At 41.0% G+C, this 14,794-nt stretch overlaps 1 protein-coding gene across 12 annotated transcripts in view; it reads right to left on the reverse strand.

Moving 5' to 3' along the window:
* The window catches only part of ctnnd2b (catenin (cadherin-associated protein), delta 2b), a 169,577-nt gene that overhangs the window by 38,243 nt on the left and 116,540 nt on the right, over positions 1–14,794 (reverse strand). For all 12 annotated transcript variants that reach the window (XM_039816120.1, XM_039816130.1, XM_039816125.1 and 9 more), the window contains 2 exons: positions 9,426–9,558; positions 5,207–5,420 (listed from right to left, as the gene is read on the reverse strand). In XM_039816120.1, the coding sequence (XP_039672054.1) occupies positions 5,207–5,420; positions 9,426–9,558 (347 nt within the window). The remainder of the gene's footprint in view (positions 1–5,206; positions 5,421–9,425; positions 9,559–14,794) is intronic.

Here is a 14,794-nt window from a genome sequence, read left to right on the forward strand (position 1 = left end):
TATAAAGATATAGGCTATTATCAGTTTTTCATTTACATTTACATTTTCATTACAGTTCATGGTTGTACTATACGTAGCACTATGTGTGCGAGCTGGATGACTTTGTGACAAAAATCCTAAACTGTTTTAATTTTGTAAACAACATACAGTTTGTATTGCAGTTCCCCTTTTAATCTGCGTTTTCCTTACTCTTTCGAGATGTCGCTCTCCATCTTTTTGCTTAGCCTAAGCTGGATGAGCATTGTGACAGGATTGCATCCAGACTGCGGAGGGTTCCCATCACAGTGTGACAACAACTTCTACATCTGCTTCTGAAGAGCTGACACCAATGTGAGCAACTCAGACCTGTCACTTACGATGATGTGTGCTGCTGGGACTTGATACAAAAGTTGCATTGTAATGACAAGTGGAACCACAGCTACTGATGACATGCAGATTTTTTAAAGGCAATAAAGACATTAAAGAAAGCAATACCCTCTGTGAGTCAGAGAGGGGAAGATTTCACGGTGTGTTTGCATTTCAAGTTTTTTTGGGGGGGATAGTAATTGCTCGTTTCGGAATCTTAATGCATTTTTAAACTAATTAATCAATACAGTACTTCATAAATCAGTTACTAGTTCAAGCAATGATCAATAACTGTAGATAAGAACATTTTCACGTTGTTGCTTTGTAAAGCAATAGTGTTGCAACCTATATCCAGATCCTGAAAGCTTTTACATTCTAAACGTCAAATAGAGCTTTCCAGGAAAATTCTGCAACAGAATTGGGTTTTAAGTTGTTTAATTTAATATCTATGTATAAACATCACATTACTGCCTCTACAGGCACGGTGGCATTTTGGGCATATAATAAAAATTGTTAATGCAGAAGTGTAACTTGGAGCAGACAGGTCTGACCTGTGGTCTCAACAGCCTTTACATACTGTACAAAAAAAATGCAGACTGGGGACATTGACTATATTTACATGCACACTAATATTAAACTCAGAGAATGACAATATTCCAAATTTGATACGTATCATGTAAACAGCATACTCTGTTTGGATATTCAGAATTAGGCATTATTTTGAATGTAGTATTTTCAGATTAGGCATGGTTTCAGTATTATTTAGGTTTTAGGAGCATTCTTTGGACATGTATCGTAATCGCAAGATCGACCTTTTCAAGAAGGCGGTTGAAGGAATGAAAGAGGGAGGCTGTGTTGTCACGGTCAAACAAGTCTGCCATTGGTGGAAAACTGGAACAATCCTATTTTGACGGCTGCATGTAAACGGGTATATAGTATCAGATCTGCTGTATACTGCAGAGGTAAAGCTAATATCTGTTCTTTTAAAACAGCTTCATTTCCTTTAAATAATCATTTTTAGTTCTGAACAGGGAAGAAAAAAGAGAGCGCAATTGTAAACCAAAAAGGGGGAGAGAGACTGAAGAGCAGAGGGCAACAACCTTGTTTGTTACGTTTTGTTCCATCAAGCAAACTGTAGCATGAAAGAGAAAGAGAGAGAGAGAGTGTGTGTGTGTGTGTGTGTGTGTGTGTGTGTGTGTGTGTGTGTCTGTGTGTGTGTGTGTGTGTGTGTGTGTGCAGGCGTTACTGAATCTGTAGCTAGCAAGGCAGCCAGCTTGACTTCCTACTGTGATCCTGATTCAAAATGCTTACCAGAGGGAGAGAGAGAGTCAGAGAGGGCAGGCGATATAGAGATGAGTGAAAAAGAGGAGAAAGGCAAAGAGGACAGGAGACCGACAGGAAGAGAAGGGAAGACCAAATTACGAAAACCCAACCATAGTGGGGATGAGAGAGAGAGCGAGAGAGGTTGAGAAATAGGGAGAGAGAGAGTTATTTCCTCTGGGTCTTTGAGAGAAAAAAAAAAAAAAAAAAAAAAAAAAAAAAAAAAAAAAAAAAAAAAAAAAAAAAAAAAAAAAAAAAAAAAAAAAAGCACGGTCTGTCCGCGTCCGGCCGGTCGTTCAGCTGATTAATTTGTGACAGGAGGGATTTCTGTGCTCCGTGCCTTGCTGTTCTAATATATATGGTAATCTTCTTTAAGACTCTAGCAGCATACAAAAAACCTTTTATTTCCATCTTTGCTAAGCCTAAACTACAACTCACCACAACACTCATATAAACATACATGCAGTACATACATGCGCAGAGCACACGTGGGTCATACTGTACTCCACACTAAATGTTATTGTATGTGGGAAATGTGAGGATACCTCTCAATTTTTCTTTCCTGATAAGCTTTGGTTTGTTCATTCATGATTGTCTCATATTACCACCAATACTTTTAGAAATGTCCCCCAGAACGATCTGATGTCACCCTGATGTGAAGTACTACTGTAAATAATTAGGGGAGTGCATAAAGGCTCAAGGGCAGCCTTTGTGGGACACAGGGACAGTTTGGTTTAAGAGAGCTCGCAAGACGGGACATAAGCAGTGACGTCTCTGGCATGGTCTAAATGGCAATAGACCAGAGCACGTTTCTCTCCCATCGCAGAATGCGGTGTGGACTAGCCAGACCCTCCTCTGCAGTGCTGTGGAGGAAGGTCTGGCAATGCGAAATTAGGCCACCCCCAAAATCCTGTGATAACATAATTTTTTGTGTTACTGTATCAAAACAGAAACGGTCAGTTTGTATGGAAAAGGAAAAGAAATAGTGGATATACGCTTCATTTGGATGAGATAATGGATGAAGGAATGAGGGGATCATTGACTTTAGGGAGGCCTGGAGAACAGTGAACTTTATAAAAATGAGATTATCTCTAATAATCTGTGGCTCTGCACTGAAACCCAATGAATGGGATTATAAAATAACTCACTTAGTAGACCACGCAACTTGACCCTTTCCTCATTGTTTAGATTTGTTTGGTCCCAATTCTTGATGAAAAAATCTAAAATGTTTATTTTAAATAGATTGACAGAACTATTCCTCAAGGTCCACTTAGTAGTTTTTTTTTTTGCTTTTTAACTGCATTAAACATTCATCTCACAGATTGTCTGGTTGTCATGGAGATACATTGTTAACATGCATTTTCAGCAGAGGTTAAAATGTCATTTCAAATGTTTTCTATACTTTTAGGACTTCCTGTCCGCAGATAAGAAGTAACTGAACTTGCATGTCAACAGATCCATCAGTGGACTCCATCTGTTGATGAAGAACTTTCTAGTTTCCATGGTAACAAATACATTTTTGAATTTGAATGTTTAAAATGATTAAACAGCTTACACTGTATGGTTTTATCTACAGATTGTCAGCACCAACTGGCCCAGAATGGAACAGATTTGGCCCAATTTGGGCAGTACTGATGCCAAATCACAATTGGCCCTACATTCATACGGATCCCATCTAGAGTTAGTATATGTAGGGTCTCCAAACTTCACTTTTTTTCCCCACATCACCCTAAAACACAACTGTTTTAGAAAGCACAAATAACTAAAATCTTGCTTTCTGACATGACTGAAATATCCTGCTACTGACAGGCCTACAGCAGAGATGTTTTCATGAGCGTGGGTGCTGGTAAGAGAAATCCATTTTTCTCATTTGGCTACAGGATTGGAATAAACCCCCAGAGGATTCTGGATGTAGATCAGTTTGAAAAGTGGTATTCCTCTTTTAGCTCTGTCGTCTCTCCATTCCCCTCCAGAGGTAAAAGTCCTTTTGCCGTGGCCATCAGTGTGAATGCCAATTAGAAAGGGATTGCCAGGATATATAAAGTAAAAGCTGTAAAAACAAACACTGGTAGGGGCCCTACTGGTAATCCTTTAATCCCTTTGGTGGAGAGTTTACAACCAAGACCTCAGTGGGTTTAAAACCTCAAATTAATCAATCCTGGATAGACTTTTTTACAATGTGGATGATATTTGTGTTAACTGACAGAGAATACAAACCTTTTGTGTGTATGTGTGTGTGTTTGTGTGTGTGTGTGTGTGTGTGTTTGTGTGTGCAGTGCAGTGCAGTGCAGTGTTTTTTGTGTGTTGTATAGCCAAATATTCACATATTTAGTGAATGTTCCTTATATGAGTGTGTGTGGTTGTACATGACAGGCAACATATGTATCCGTATGTGAGTATGTAAGAAGAATGTATGTAGGTCATTAGTCAAAAGTCCCCGTAATAACTGCATCTCTTGTGTTCTCTGTAATTCTTATTAAATTATATAGTTCTTGCCTGGAAACCTCCTAGGGAATTATTAAGAAATTACAGATATTTCAGAAATTTCTAGATGCTGTTTTAGGAATCTGTGTTGAGGAAATACTAAATCCTTTGTTTATTCATCTATTTTGTTGGCTTCAAAGTTTCATTCATTGTTAAATATGCCATTTTATCATGATAAGTAATTGTTAGAAACTTCTGCACCTGAAAAGGTAATTTCAATGCTGGACTTTTAGTATTACCAGCTGCAGTGTTAATGCAGGAAAAGGTGTCTTTGTGTGAGTGCATATGAACATCTTCAGTATGTGAACACACAGGTGCACACAGACACACAAACAAAATGCTGCGTTCATGCCACCTGGGAATAACAGGGACCGCCCCCGTAATTACGTTGTTTTTCCGACTGCCAGCATTCACAGTCGGGATGCGTGTTCTTCTTCTTCTGTTATATTGGCGTTTGGCATAACAACTTGTTGCATGACTGCCACCAACGGTTGGCCGTAGCCTAGAGCATCAGGTGTGTGAAAACATGGAGGCCACAATAACAAAAGATTTGCTGCTGTTTTCTTATACGAGTATAGAAACAGCACATGGACAGGTGTTTGTTTGTGTTATCTGCAGGACAACCAACGGGAAAGGACACGGATAAGGTGTTGTTTTTTTTATACATAGGCCTATTTATGAATAATTTGAAACATGTTATGTCTGTGTATGTTTCTTGGCAGACAATGTTGGCAGTATGTTTCTTTGTCCACAATAAACGGTTTATTGTCATTGAAATATGCTCAGTGAACCAAAGTCGCCTACATCAAACGTCAGTTGTCAACAACACGTCACCAACTGGGAAACTCGGTTAGAAAAATCCAGCCCGAGTTTCCCACCTCTGATTCCCAGAGGAAGTGACTTGAATGATGACGTTTTCACTCGGAAAAATGTTTTTCCGGTGTCCATGAACGCACGGAAAGACACGTTAGAAAAATTCCTGGTTCCCTGATAGTGTGATCTCAATCCCTGCTGCACATTCAGTATCATCAAAGCATTTGTAAATTGTGGTTTTTACCTGTGAGCAACTCTCGGATCTCCACATCTGTGGTCTTCCGGAGCAGTCGCACCAGAGCTGGTATGCCTCCACAGTTCTTCAGGGCAATCTTGTTGTCGTCGTTGGCTTTGCCGTACACCAGGTTCCTCAGGGCTCCGCAGGCGCTGCGGTGCACATCGGTCATCCGGTGGTCCAACAAGTCCACCAGCAGCTGGATGCCACCTTGCCGCCGGATCTGAAAAGAGAAGAGTCAGGACGGAATCAGGGGGACAGCAGTGTAAAATTCATGAATAATAGAGGTGTTTCTATGCATTTATTTTCCTTACAATTTCCCCTAAAGTATAACAATAAATGTTTGTGTCTAAACCACCCGTTTCAAATGTTATCAGACTAAATGTTGGCTAGTTGGCCGTTATCATCTATTGCTAAGCTGGATAACACATCAGATGCTCAGAGAAACTGTTCGACCACGGTGCTGTAAGATGACATAGTATGAAGAACATCAACGGTCAGGAGACGTATAAAGAGCGAAAGTCCACTTACAGAGGGCGTCATGCATGGTCAAACCCACACCAGACTTTCACCAGGGAGAACGGTGTTTGTGTGCCACAAATGTAAGTATTTTATCCCAAACCCTGACTTTTTTCCTAAACCTTACCAAATAGTTTTGTCGCCTAAGCATAACCAAGTAATGTTAGTTTTGTTAAATTCACAATGGGACTCTAAAGCGCTAAAAAGTGAATAGATGATAACAGCCTTCTGAACCGACTGGTAGGTGTAGCAGGCCCCTTCGAACCCATATCCATGAGGCTGATAACCACACGCCCATTCAGTGGAGTGATAACATTCAAAACAGGTGTCTAAATATCGGAAGACATTAGGGGCTGGTTCACATCAACTAGAAAAAATTATGCTGTGGTTGGAGAACTTGTTATGTAAATATTAGTTTCTACTTTTTAACACTTGGAAATAAACAGTGCGCATTGGCTACTATGGCACTTGTGTAAGATTTATTTAAATGCCAGCCACTGCAATTTGTGTCCCATCACCCCTCTAAGTGTCTGCAGCCCTCCCTGCTTTCTGCCGTCTAGACAAAGAAAAAAATCTAGGGCAGACTGCCTGCTGTCTATAAAAACAAGAGACATTTTAGTGAAGGCGAATAGATGGAGGCAGTTGTGCTTGAACATTGTGTAATTTGTGCTCCAGATAAAGATAGCATTAAAGGGCAACTATTATATAGCATTTTCAGGATTATACTTGTATTTTCTGTTTGTACTAGAACATGTTTACATGCTTTAATGTTAAAAAAACACTTTCTTTTTCTCATACTGCTCATGGCTGCTGCACCTGTATTCACCCTCTGTATGAGATGCTCTGTAAGGAGTGCCTGTCTCTTTAAGCCCTCCTCCTGAAAAAGCCCAGTCTGCTTTGATTGGCCAGCATACTTCCTGGAAAATCCGGAGCCTCCACTCCACTCCGTGTTTCACTAGTTGAAGCTGGAGCTACTGCAATGGAGTATATAGTAGGACTTTGTACCACGAAAAATCACAACTAAAGGCTTCAAAAACAAATATTACACAACCGGAATTTTACAGCTATGCCACGTTAGCATGTAGCTGCTTAATAGTTAGCAGTATGCTAACTTTAGATTGTAGTGGAACGAAGCAGCTAAAGGCTTCTGAACCAAACACTACCCAACATCATAACAGAATAAATCAAGCACACAATAACACATCTTTACATTGCATCCAGTGCTCGGAGACTGAACAGGCAGTAGGCCACATATCCCTCAGCCTCCCATCTATTATTTCACCAGTTAGGCATCTCTCTCAAGGGCAAAAAACAATCTGGCCTGTAGGTTGTAGTCTTAGCAGCCCTGCTCTAAATACTACCATACTTCATTCTTCAACACAATTTCAACATCAGTCGTCTTTCTCATCCGTCTCTCTCTCAGTCTATCCTTAATGCCTGTTGGCTGATTGCTGTTTGAAGAACTTTGTTTGCCCTCAAATCCATCGTCTCCATGGGGATTAATAAAGTGGAAATGAGCTGAATGGAGTTGACATTGAAGAGACAAATGGGACAGTTTTCTCAGAGACGAGTGATGACTGCTCTAAAGGACAGAAGGATAGACTGCAGGAACAGGGCTGTACTCAGAGTTGGGTTAAGTGTACTTAATGAGGAGTTAATGCCATCAAATATATAGTTTGGCGGAGCTCAGACAGCTGCACACAGGGGGACAAATGTGATGTTGGAATATTTGAAAAAATGGAGTTCCCAACTTGGAGAATTCACGCAAACTCCCCCTCAGGTCCGAACAACAACTCGGAGAGTTGTCGGAGTTGCAGAGTTGACGTCATTTTTTTTCATATTTCGCAGAACATGCCAGACTAAAGTAAATTTTGGGTTAATGGTAAGAAAATTATTTATTAATTCAAGTATTGCATATAAATCTTTTGCTCACATTAATATTAATATGTAATATGGTTATAGGTTATCGCAAATAGCTGCTGTCAACATAGAGTGACCCTGATTAGAAAAGTTATTTATTAGCATTAACCATGACAACTAGTCAGGTAATGCAATACTTGAGTGGTTTTAGGGAATTTACTGGTGCAGCAACAAGTCTGGGACAAAATCACTAATATACAGCTGCCTACACATGATACGTGGTTTGCTCTCTGCGCACCGCTAGGTAGGACGCAGAGCAAAGTGCAGCGCAGGTAAACGTCATCAAGGGTGGCAAGGAAGCTATTTCCCGTCAATAGGTAATGACATGCTGTTATGTCATTGGTTGCGCTTTCGAAAGGTCAAAGTTGAAATAATTTATACTTTGAGAGCACTGCAAAGCAGCAAATCCGAACGGTGCGCGATGCCAGGGGTAGCGCAGCGCATAGTTGGGCGGCACCGCTTTCCCCAAGAAATCAATTGAACAGCTGGCGCACAGCGGTTTTGCTGCCTATCATTTGTAGGCGGCTTAAAGCTTCAAACTGTTTCAGCATGATCGGATAGTAACATAATTATTCACTGGGATGCTAGTCTCCGCCAACCCATCACCTAGACGCTGTACAAAACAGAAGGGGATCCCATGCTTTATGTACAGTAGATAAAGCTTAGCGTCCATGTTGTTTTCACATTGCGACTTATAGCTCATGAACACACCGAAGTCGGAAGAACGACTTGGGAAATGGGACCATCCGAGAAGCATGTGAATGCACCAGGAGTTTCCCCTCATTAAAGACCTATCAAATGTTTCACTACTCAGGCGATGGGACAGAAATGCCACTCCTTACAGTTGCAGGATCACAGCAGGATTACAATAACCAAGTAAAAATTGGCCTAATTCACAACCTGACTGCTCAGTGTCTGGTCATTCACAATGAGTCAAGCTACTCATGGGCTGCTTGGCCTACATGAACAAATATGTTTCAGTGTATTAAGAGAGAAAGGCCTTCTTGATCTCTGCATATTGCCAACTAGGTTAATCAAGGATTTTTTTTTTTTTTTTTTACAGTATGTGCATATTTATGGCAGTTATGTTATATAAAATATCTTCTGCATGTTGCTGGCTTAATATTGCCAGATGTGAAAGACCTGCTGCATGGTTCTGCAGTCCTTACAATCGTGCATGCACACCTGCAAAACTTTGTGATTACATAATTGCGACTGGCTTGCGGACCCGGCGGAAAAAAGCACTGTGGAAATGTTGTTGTTGTATTATTTCTCCATTGGTCTGTTGCATGACCATCAAAAACACACACACACACACACACACACACACACACACACACACACACACACACACACACACACACACACACACACACACACACACTCACCCACTCACTCTTTTGTTAAGAACCCTTGTCCCCTGGAATCTTGCCTGTGGTATTTGAAGCACTGAAAAATACCACTTAAAAAAAACTCAAAAGCAGCGTACCTTTCCAGAAACAATGTTCAGTTGAACTTGAGCAGAAAACAAAATCAAACACTGCAGTATCTGCATTCCTATCTGCATACTAGAGGAAATAGTGGGAAAGTATTTTTTTGTGTGTGTTTTGATAAAACTCTTTACTGGAAGTCACCAACCCTGACCCAAGGTATGCATGCATGTGTGTGCGTGCGTGCGTGTGTGTAGGTGTAGGCAGCAGGGTGAGTTAGGGACAAGCAGCGTTTTGCAATTCAGTCCTCTGTCTGAAAGCCCTCTCTCTTGGTGTGGGTTCTCTTCAGAGATCAATACCTCAGATTTGATCTTGTTGTCTCCAAAGCAGAGGTGCTGGAGGTAGGCAGCAGCGTTGGACTGCACTGATGGGAACTGATGCTGCAACATCTGGATCACCTCCGGCAGCTCTGGATCCCTCCAGCCAAACTCCCTACAGAGACACACAGAGATAACACGGTATGTTGTCATGTGCGCAGAGATAGATTTGTGTGGATGTGAGTGCGTGCGGCTGAACTCGTTGCTAGGCAGCTTGTCTTCCCACTGTTCGCCTGATTTAAAATGCTCACCAGAGAAAAAGAGAGACAGACAGAAGGCGAGGTTGTGGATGAATCAAAAGCAAGAGAAAAACAAAACCAAAAAAAGACACATTAAATACAGAGATTTGTATGTTTTAATTTAACTTTGTATTTTCTGTCTGCCAGTAGGTGGAGAATATTTAATAGTGAGGACACACCAAGCTACGTAGTGGGTTTGCTCACACACTGGTCCTCATATTTGACATTGCCACATAATGCTTAATAATAATAATAAATTGTAGCGCTTTTCATGAACTCAAAGTGGCTTTACAGGGTAGGACTTAACATATTTATACAATGTAAAACAAGAAAAGAAATTGTCAATTTCTTAAAAAAAAAAAGGGTTTAAAAAGCGTGTGTTCCATTACATTATTTTCATCAATGTAGGCCTAGATGACAAAAGTCTTTTTCCTATATGTACTTAAAAACAATTGTGTACTTTTGGTTTGGGGCTATTTCTCATGTTTTGGGAAGCCCCCTTAGTTCCAAGACAATAGTGTGCTTCCAGCAGTTTGTGTTTTTAGCTCTCTGCTGTGTCAACATGACAATGCCCCCGTGTACAAAGCCCGCTCTATATCGAAATGGTTTTCCTAGTTTGGTGTGGAGGAACCTGACTGGCCTGCACAAAGCCCTGACCTCGACCCCCATCCAACAACACCCTTGAACTGAAACGCCGGCCGAAAGCCTGGCCCTTTCACCCAACGCCGTTGTCCGACCTCGCTAACGCTCATACCGAGGTAGAGAGCTGAAGTAAAAGTGGTACTCCTGGGTTCTGTTCCAGACGTAATCTGTTGACCCCCTTGAGACTCGGCCTAGCGAGCGTACACTCTGCAGCTCTGCCCTCCTACGGCCGCGGACACTCCCGCTTCTCTGCTGCAGCTGCTGATTTCCCCCCCCTCCTTTGTTCCGTTCTCCCACGTTTTTCAGGACTTTTGTTTCTACTCTGCAACGGATGCAACTTGAAATGTTTGAAGTACAATACTTCACAAAAATAAAATAAAAAAAGCACAAATCGTACAAGTTAGGGCAAGGGTTAGGGCTTTGTTGCAGTAACGAGAGTAAACGTAATGTGTTACTTCCACCCCTGTGTGCAGCAAGTTAAAAACAATCGTGCACTTTGAGACAGAAATATTTCCAGTCATCTTTATCAATTTCAATTTGGCAGACTGATCACATATGACACATTGCTCATGCGCCTGATGCTACAGTAAATATACAGGAGACCATTTGTAGGCTTTGCAGCACCTTAAGAGCTTCCTCCTGCCGTGATGAATCCTTTCTTCTAACTGCCCCAACTGCTTTGGTTTAACCAGGGTCTACCAGTGCTTATGCCTAAAGGCAAGCTCTAGGCAGAGACACACACACACACAGTAACTAAGCTCACTAACCCTATACATGTGTGTAAGGGTGTGTGTGAAAGAAGAAACAAAGATGATTAACGTGAGAAAGATGTGATGTGAGAGAATGAAGTCAAGGTGAGGGATCAAGGGAGAAGAGGGAGGTGGGGCTTATCGATGTAGATTATCTGTCGCCAACAGCAACGAAACATCACGTTTCCTTGACAGCAATGGTATACGGACCAGCTAAAACTGGGGCTGGATCTTTTGTTTCCCTTTTTCTTTTTTTTTATAAAAATTATAAAATTTATTTTAGTCATTAACATTGCTGTTTATAAATGTAGGGATATCAATTGATATTAATTTTGCTAAATTGTTTTTCTTTACTTTGCTTTTGATACATTCTCCACATTCGGTTTCTAATTTTTAATCCACACTTTTGCACATTTTGATTATATTTTTTTCTCAGCGTTGTGAGAGGTTTGGGCTGCATATAGAAGCCCTGTTTGCTCTGCTCTTATGTAGAGCCCGTTTCTCTTTGATGTATCTTATTCTTGATGCGGCATCCCCGTGGAGATAATTTCAGTTCAGTCTAATTTAACATAAACATATGCACACACAAACAATCTCCGGATTGCACAGATACAAACACACGTACACACCACTGAGCGCCGTGGGATAACTCAGTACACAGCTTACAGCATGCACGCGGACAAACACACACACACACACACACACACACACACACACACACACACACACACACACACACACACAATCCAGCACACTCAGATAGCAGTCAAACACACACACACACACACACACACACACTCAATCCAACACACTTAGATAGCAGTCAAACACACACACACACACACACACACACACACACACACACACACACACACACACACACACACACACACACACACACACACACATACACACTCATTGACTTGCCTACACACCCAGCCATCAAAGGCAGTGCAGAAGAGCCAGGATTAGAAAGCTTTTGTCTCTGAGTTTCATAATGGGCCAATGGGATAAACCCAGTACTTGGAAAATGGGGAAATTGAAGAGAGAATTATTTCAAAGGTTATTTTTTTTCTCACTCTCACTTTAAGTCCACTCTCTCTTCAACAATTTGCTTTTCTTTAGTGCTTTTTTAAACTCTCTTGTCTCAGTGTCTCTCTCTGTTTCTTTTCCTGCCTTGCTCCAGGCAATTTCCTACACAAACAAACAAACATACACGCACACAACGTTAACATACATAATGGTGTGCTACACATACAGTACAGTAGTATGCCTCCATAAATATGATCAGAGATGACATAACCTTGTTGAGGTCACCCTGTGGGTTAATTGGCCGATAAGACATCTAACATTACGGCTGAGCGAGCTGTCAGATGTGTGTATGTTTTTTTTCTTCTTTTTTATGTTGTAATTAGAAAGTGGGACACTAGCAATAACAACGCCTGTAGACATGAAGCTTCTTTAATAACTAGTAAACCAGAAGGCTTCACTTTTCAAACAGATTCAACTGCTTAGGTAATTATTTGGTGAATCGTAAGGGTTCAAATATCTGTACTTAACTAGAATACTTTTTACTTTTTACTTATCTGTGTACTTACACTTCAGTACATTCAGAGGAAGTTGTTTTACTCTTTACTTGCCTGCAAATATTTGACAACTATAGTTACTATAGTTGATTTACAGATTGATATTTTACATACAAAACATACAGTAGGATCAGCTTATGAATAAAGTACTTTGAGTATGACAACTTTTGATATTTCCAGTTCATTTAGTTGTACTACTTCAGTACTTTTACTTGAGCCAAATTTAGATTCAGAACATATAAAGTGTAATGGAGTATTTTATGTTGTGGTATTGTTACTTTTGCTTAAAGGGATTTTTTTTTGAAGTGGGGTTGTATGAGGTACTTATCCATAGTCAGTGTATTACCTACAGTAGATGGCGGTCGGCACACCTCCAGTTTGGAGAAGCAGTCAGGAGTACTGACACTGAAGCTAAGCAATGTACTGCTGTGGACGGGGGCAGAAAAAAGAAGAAAATAATGCCCACCTACAAAAATCAATATCAGTTTAAAGATGCAGTAGGTAAGACTTATAAAACTAACTTTCTGTCATATTTGCTGAAACTGACCCTATGTTCCAGTAGAACTACATGAAGCTGGCTCCTCTGGCACCACCTCCCTGTTCAGATGCACCAATCAGGGCCAGGGGGGGTGTCTAACTACGTGTCAATCACTGCTGATGCACACGCATTCATTCTCCCTTGTGGGGGGAGGGGCTTAGGAGACCGTTTGGGCTTTAGCAGAAAGGGGGGAGGGACTGAGAAGTTGTCGATGTTCAAATTCTTTGGCTAAGTCCTGGATCTTCACAATCCTACCTACAGCACCTTTAAGTGTACGCTAAGACTATTTTTACAGCTTTACCTTGCTGTCAAACAGCGCTTACCGAATGGCAACTGAAACCGTTGTATCCATATGCTCTCTTCAAAGCCACCATACTCCGTTGACAAAAACAGTAATTTTACCTCGCAGAACACAGGAGTTGCTGGTCTACGGCTGCCTTGATCAGTTAGTGCGTTGGTTGTTTTGCTGCTGTCCCTGTCAACAACAGTGTTTAGCTTCTGTGTCAGTACTCCTGCCTGCTTCTCCAAACTGGAGGCGTGCCGACCGCCTTCTACTGTAGGTAATACACTGACTGTGGATAAGTACCTCATACAACCCCACCCAAAATATCCAAACTATCCCTTTGAGTAAAGGATTTAGATGCTTCTTTCACAACTGGAGTTTTTTACAGCAAAAAATGCAAACTACAGTAAATGAAATATAAAGATAAAAAGCTAGAAGCTTACTTGAAGAAGTAACAATATAGTTTGACCATCAGACTAAATCTGATACACTGGAGTGTTTTTCCCTGTGAAGGAAGCTTGTTTTCTTTTTTTTATCAGTGTCACTGTTCTGCTAAATCATGTCAAATGTCACTAATAGTCAGGGTGCGATAGCCCCCTTCCAATACCATGGATTTAGTGCTACTTGGCCAGCCATGCCAAAACACTTATTTATGAACTTCAATATCCAATGTAAAATAATCTCAAAAACCACAATGTGGTGTCAACATAAAACACAGCTCTTTCAAGCCGAAGAGTGTGAGTTCACTTTGCAGAGAAAAAAATACTTTCACCCAGGAAACGCTTGATCGTTCCTTGTGTTATAACCACCATCTTTTAGCTAAACCTATCCAGTCATTTTGGTGCCTAAACTTAACTGTCATCGTCACATGACGCACACTTTTCTGGCTAAACTTCACTACCATGGCCCCTGAAAGGAGCGTCTTCTGGCGGAAAAAACTGCCACTGCCACTGCCGCCAATACACTCCGTAGCCGGCGCCCCCGAGCTCTGTGGTGGCTGAATACAACCAGCAACTGCCGCTCTGATTTTATCGTTCTATGGCACTATGTATTCACGTTACAGCGCTTTACTTAGTTATAAAATAATTCAGCGGAGGCAGGGATATATAGAACATAAAGGGGGAAATCCCACGCATCCCCCCGGAAAATCACACACTGCTAGTAGTACAACAAATTACTATACAGTACAGTTGAAGTTCTGTTTAAGCTTTATAACTAAAGGTGAACAATGGAGATTGAGTTCAACAAGTTGACCACGTCATGGTGCAGTAAAAACCTCGCTAGATACTGAATAATCAGGGATATCCACTCAAG

Source organism: Perca fluviatilis, chromosome 11 (genome assembly GCF_010015445.1).
Source record: "Perca fluviatilis chromosome 11, GENO_Pfluv_1.0, whole genome shotgun sequence".
In the NCBI taxonomy this organism is placed as follows: Eukaryota; Metazoa; Chordata; class Actinopteri; order Perciformes; family Percidae; genus Perca; species Perca fluviatilis.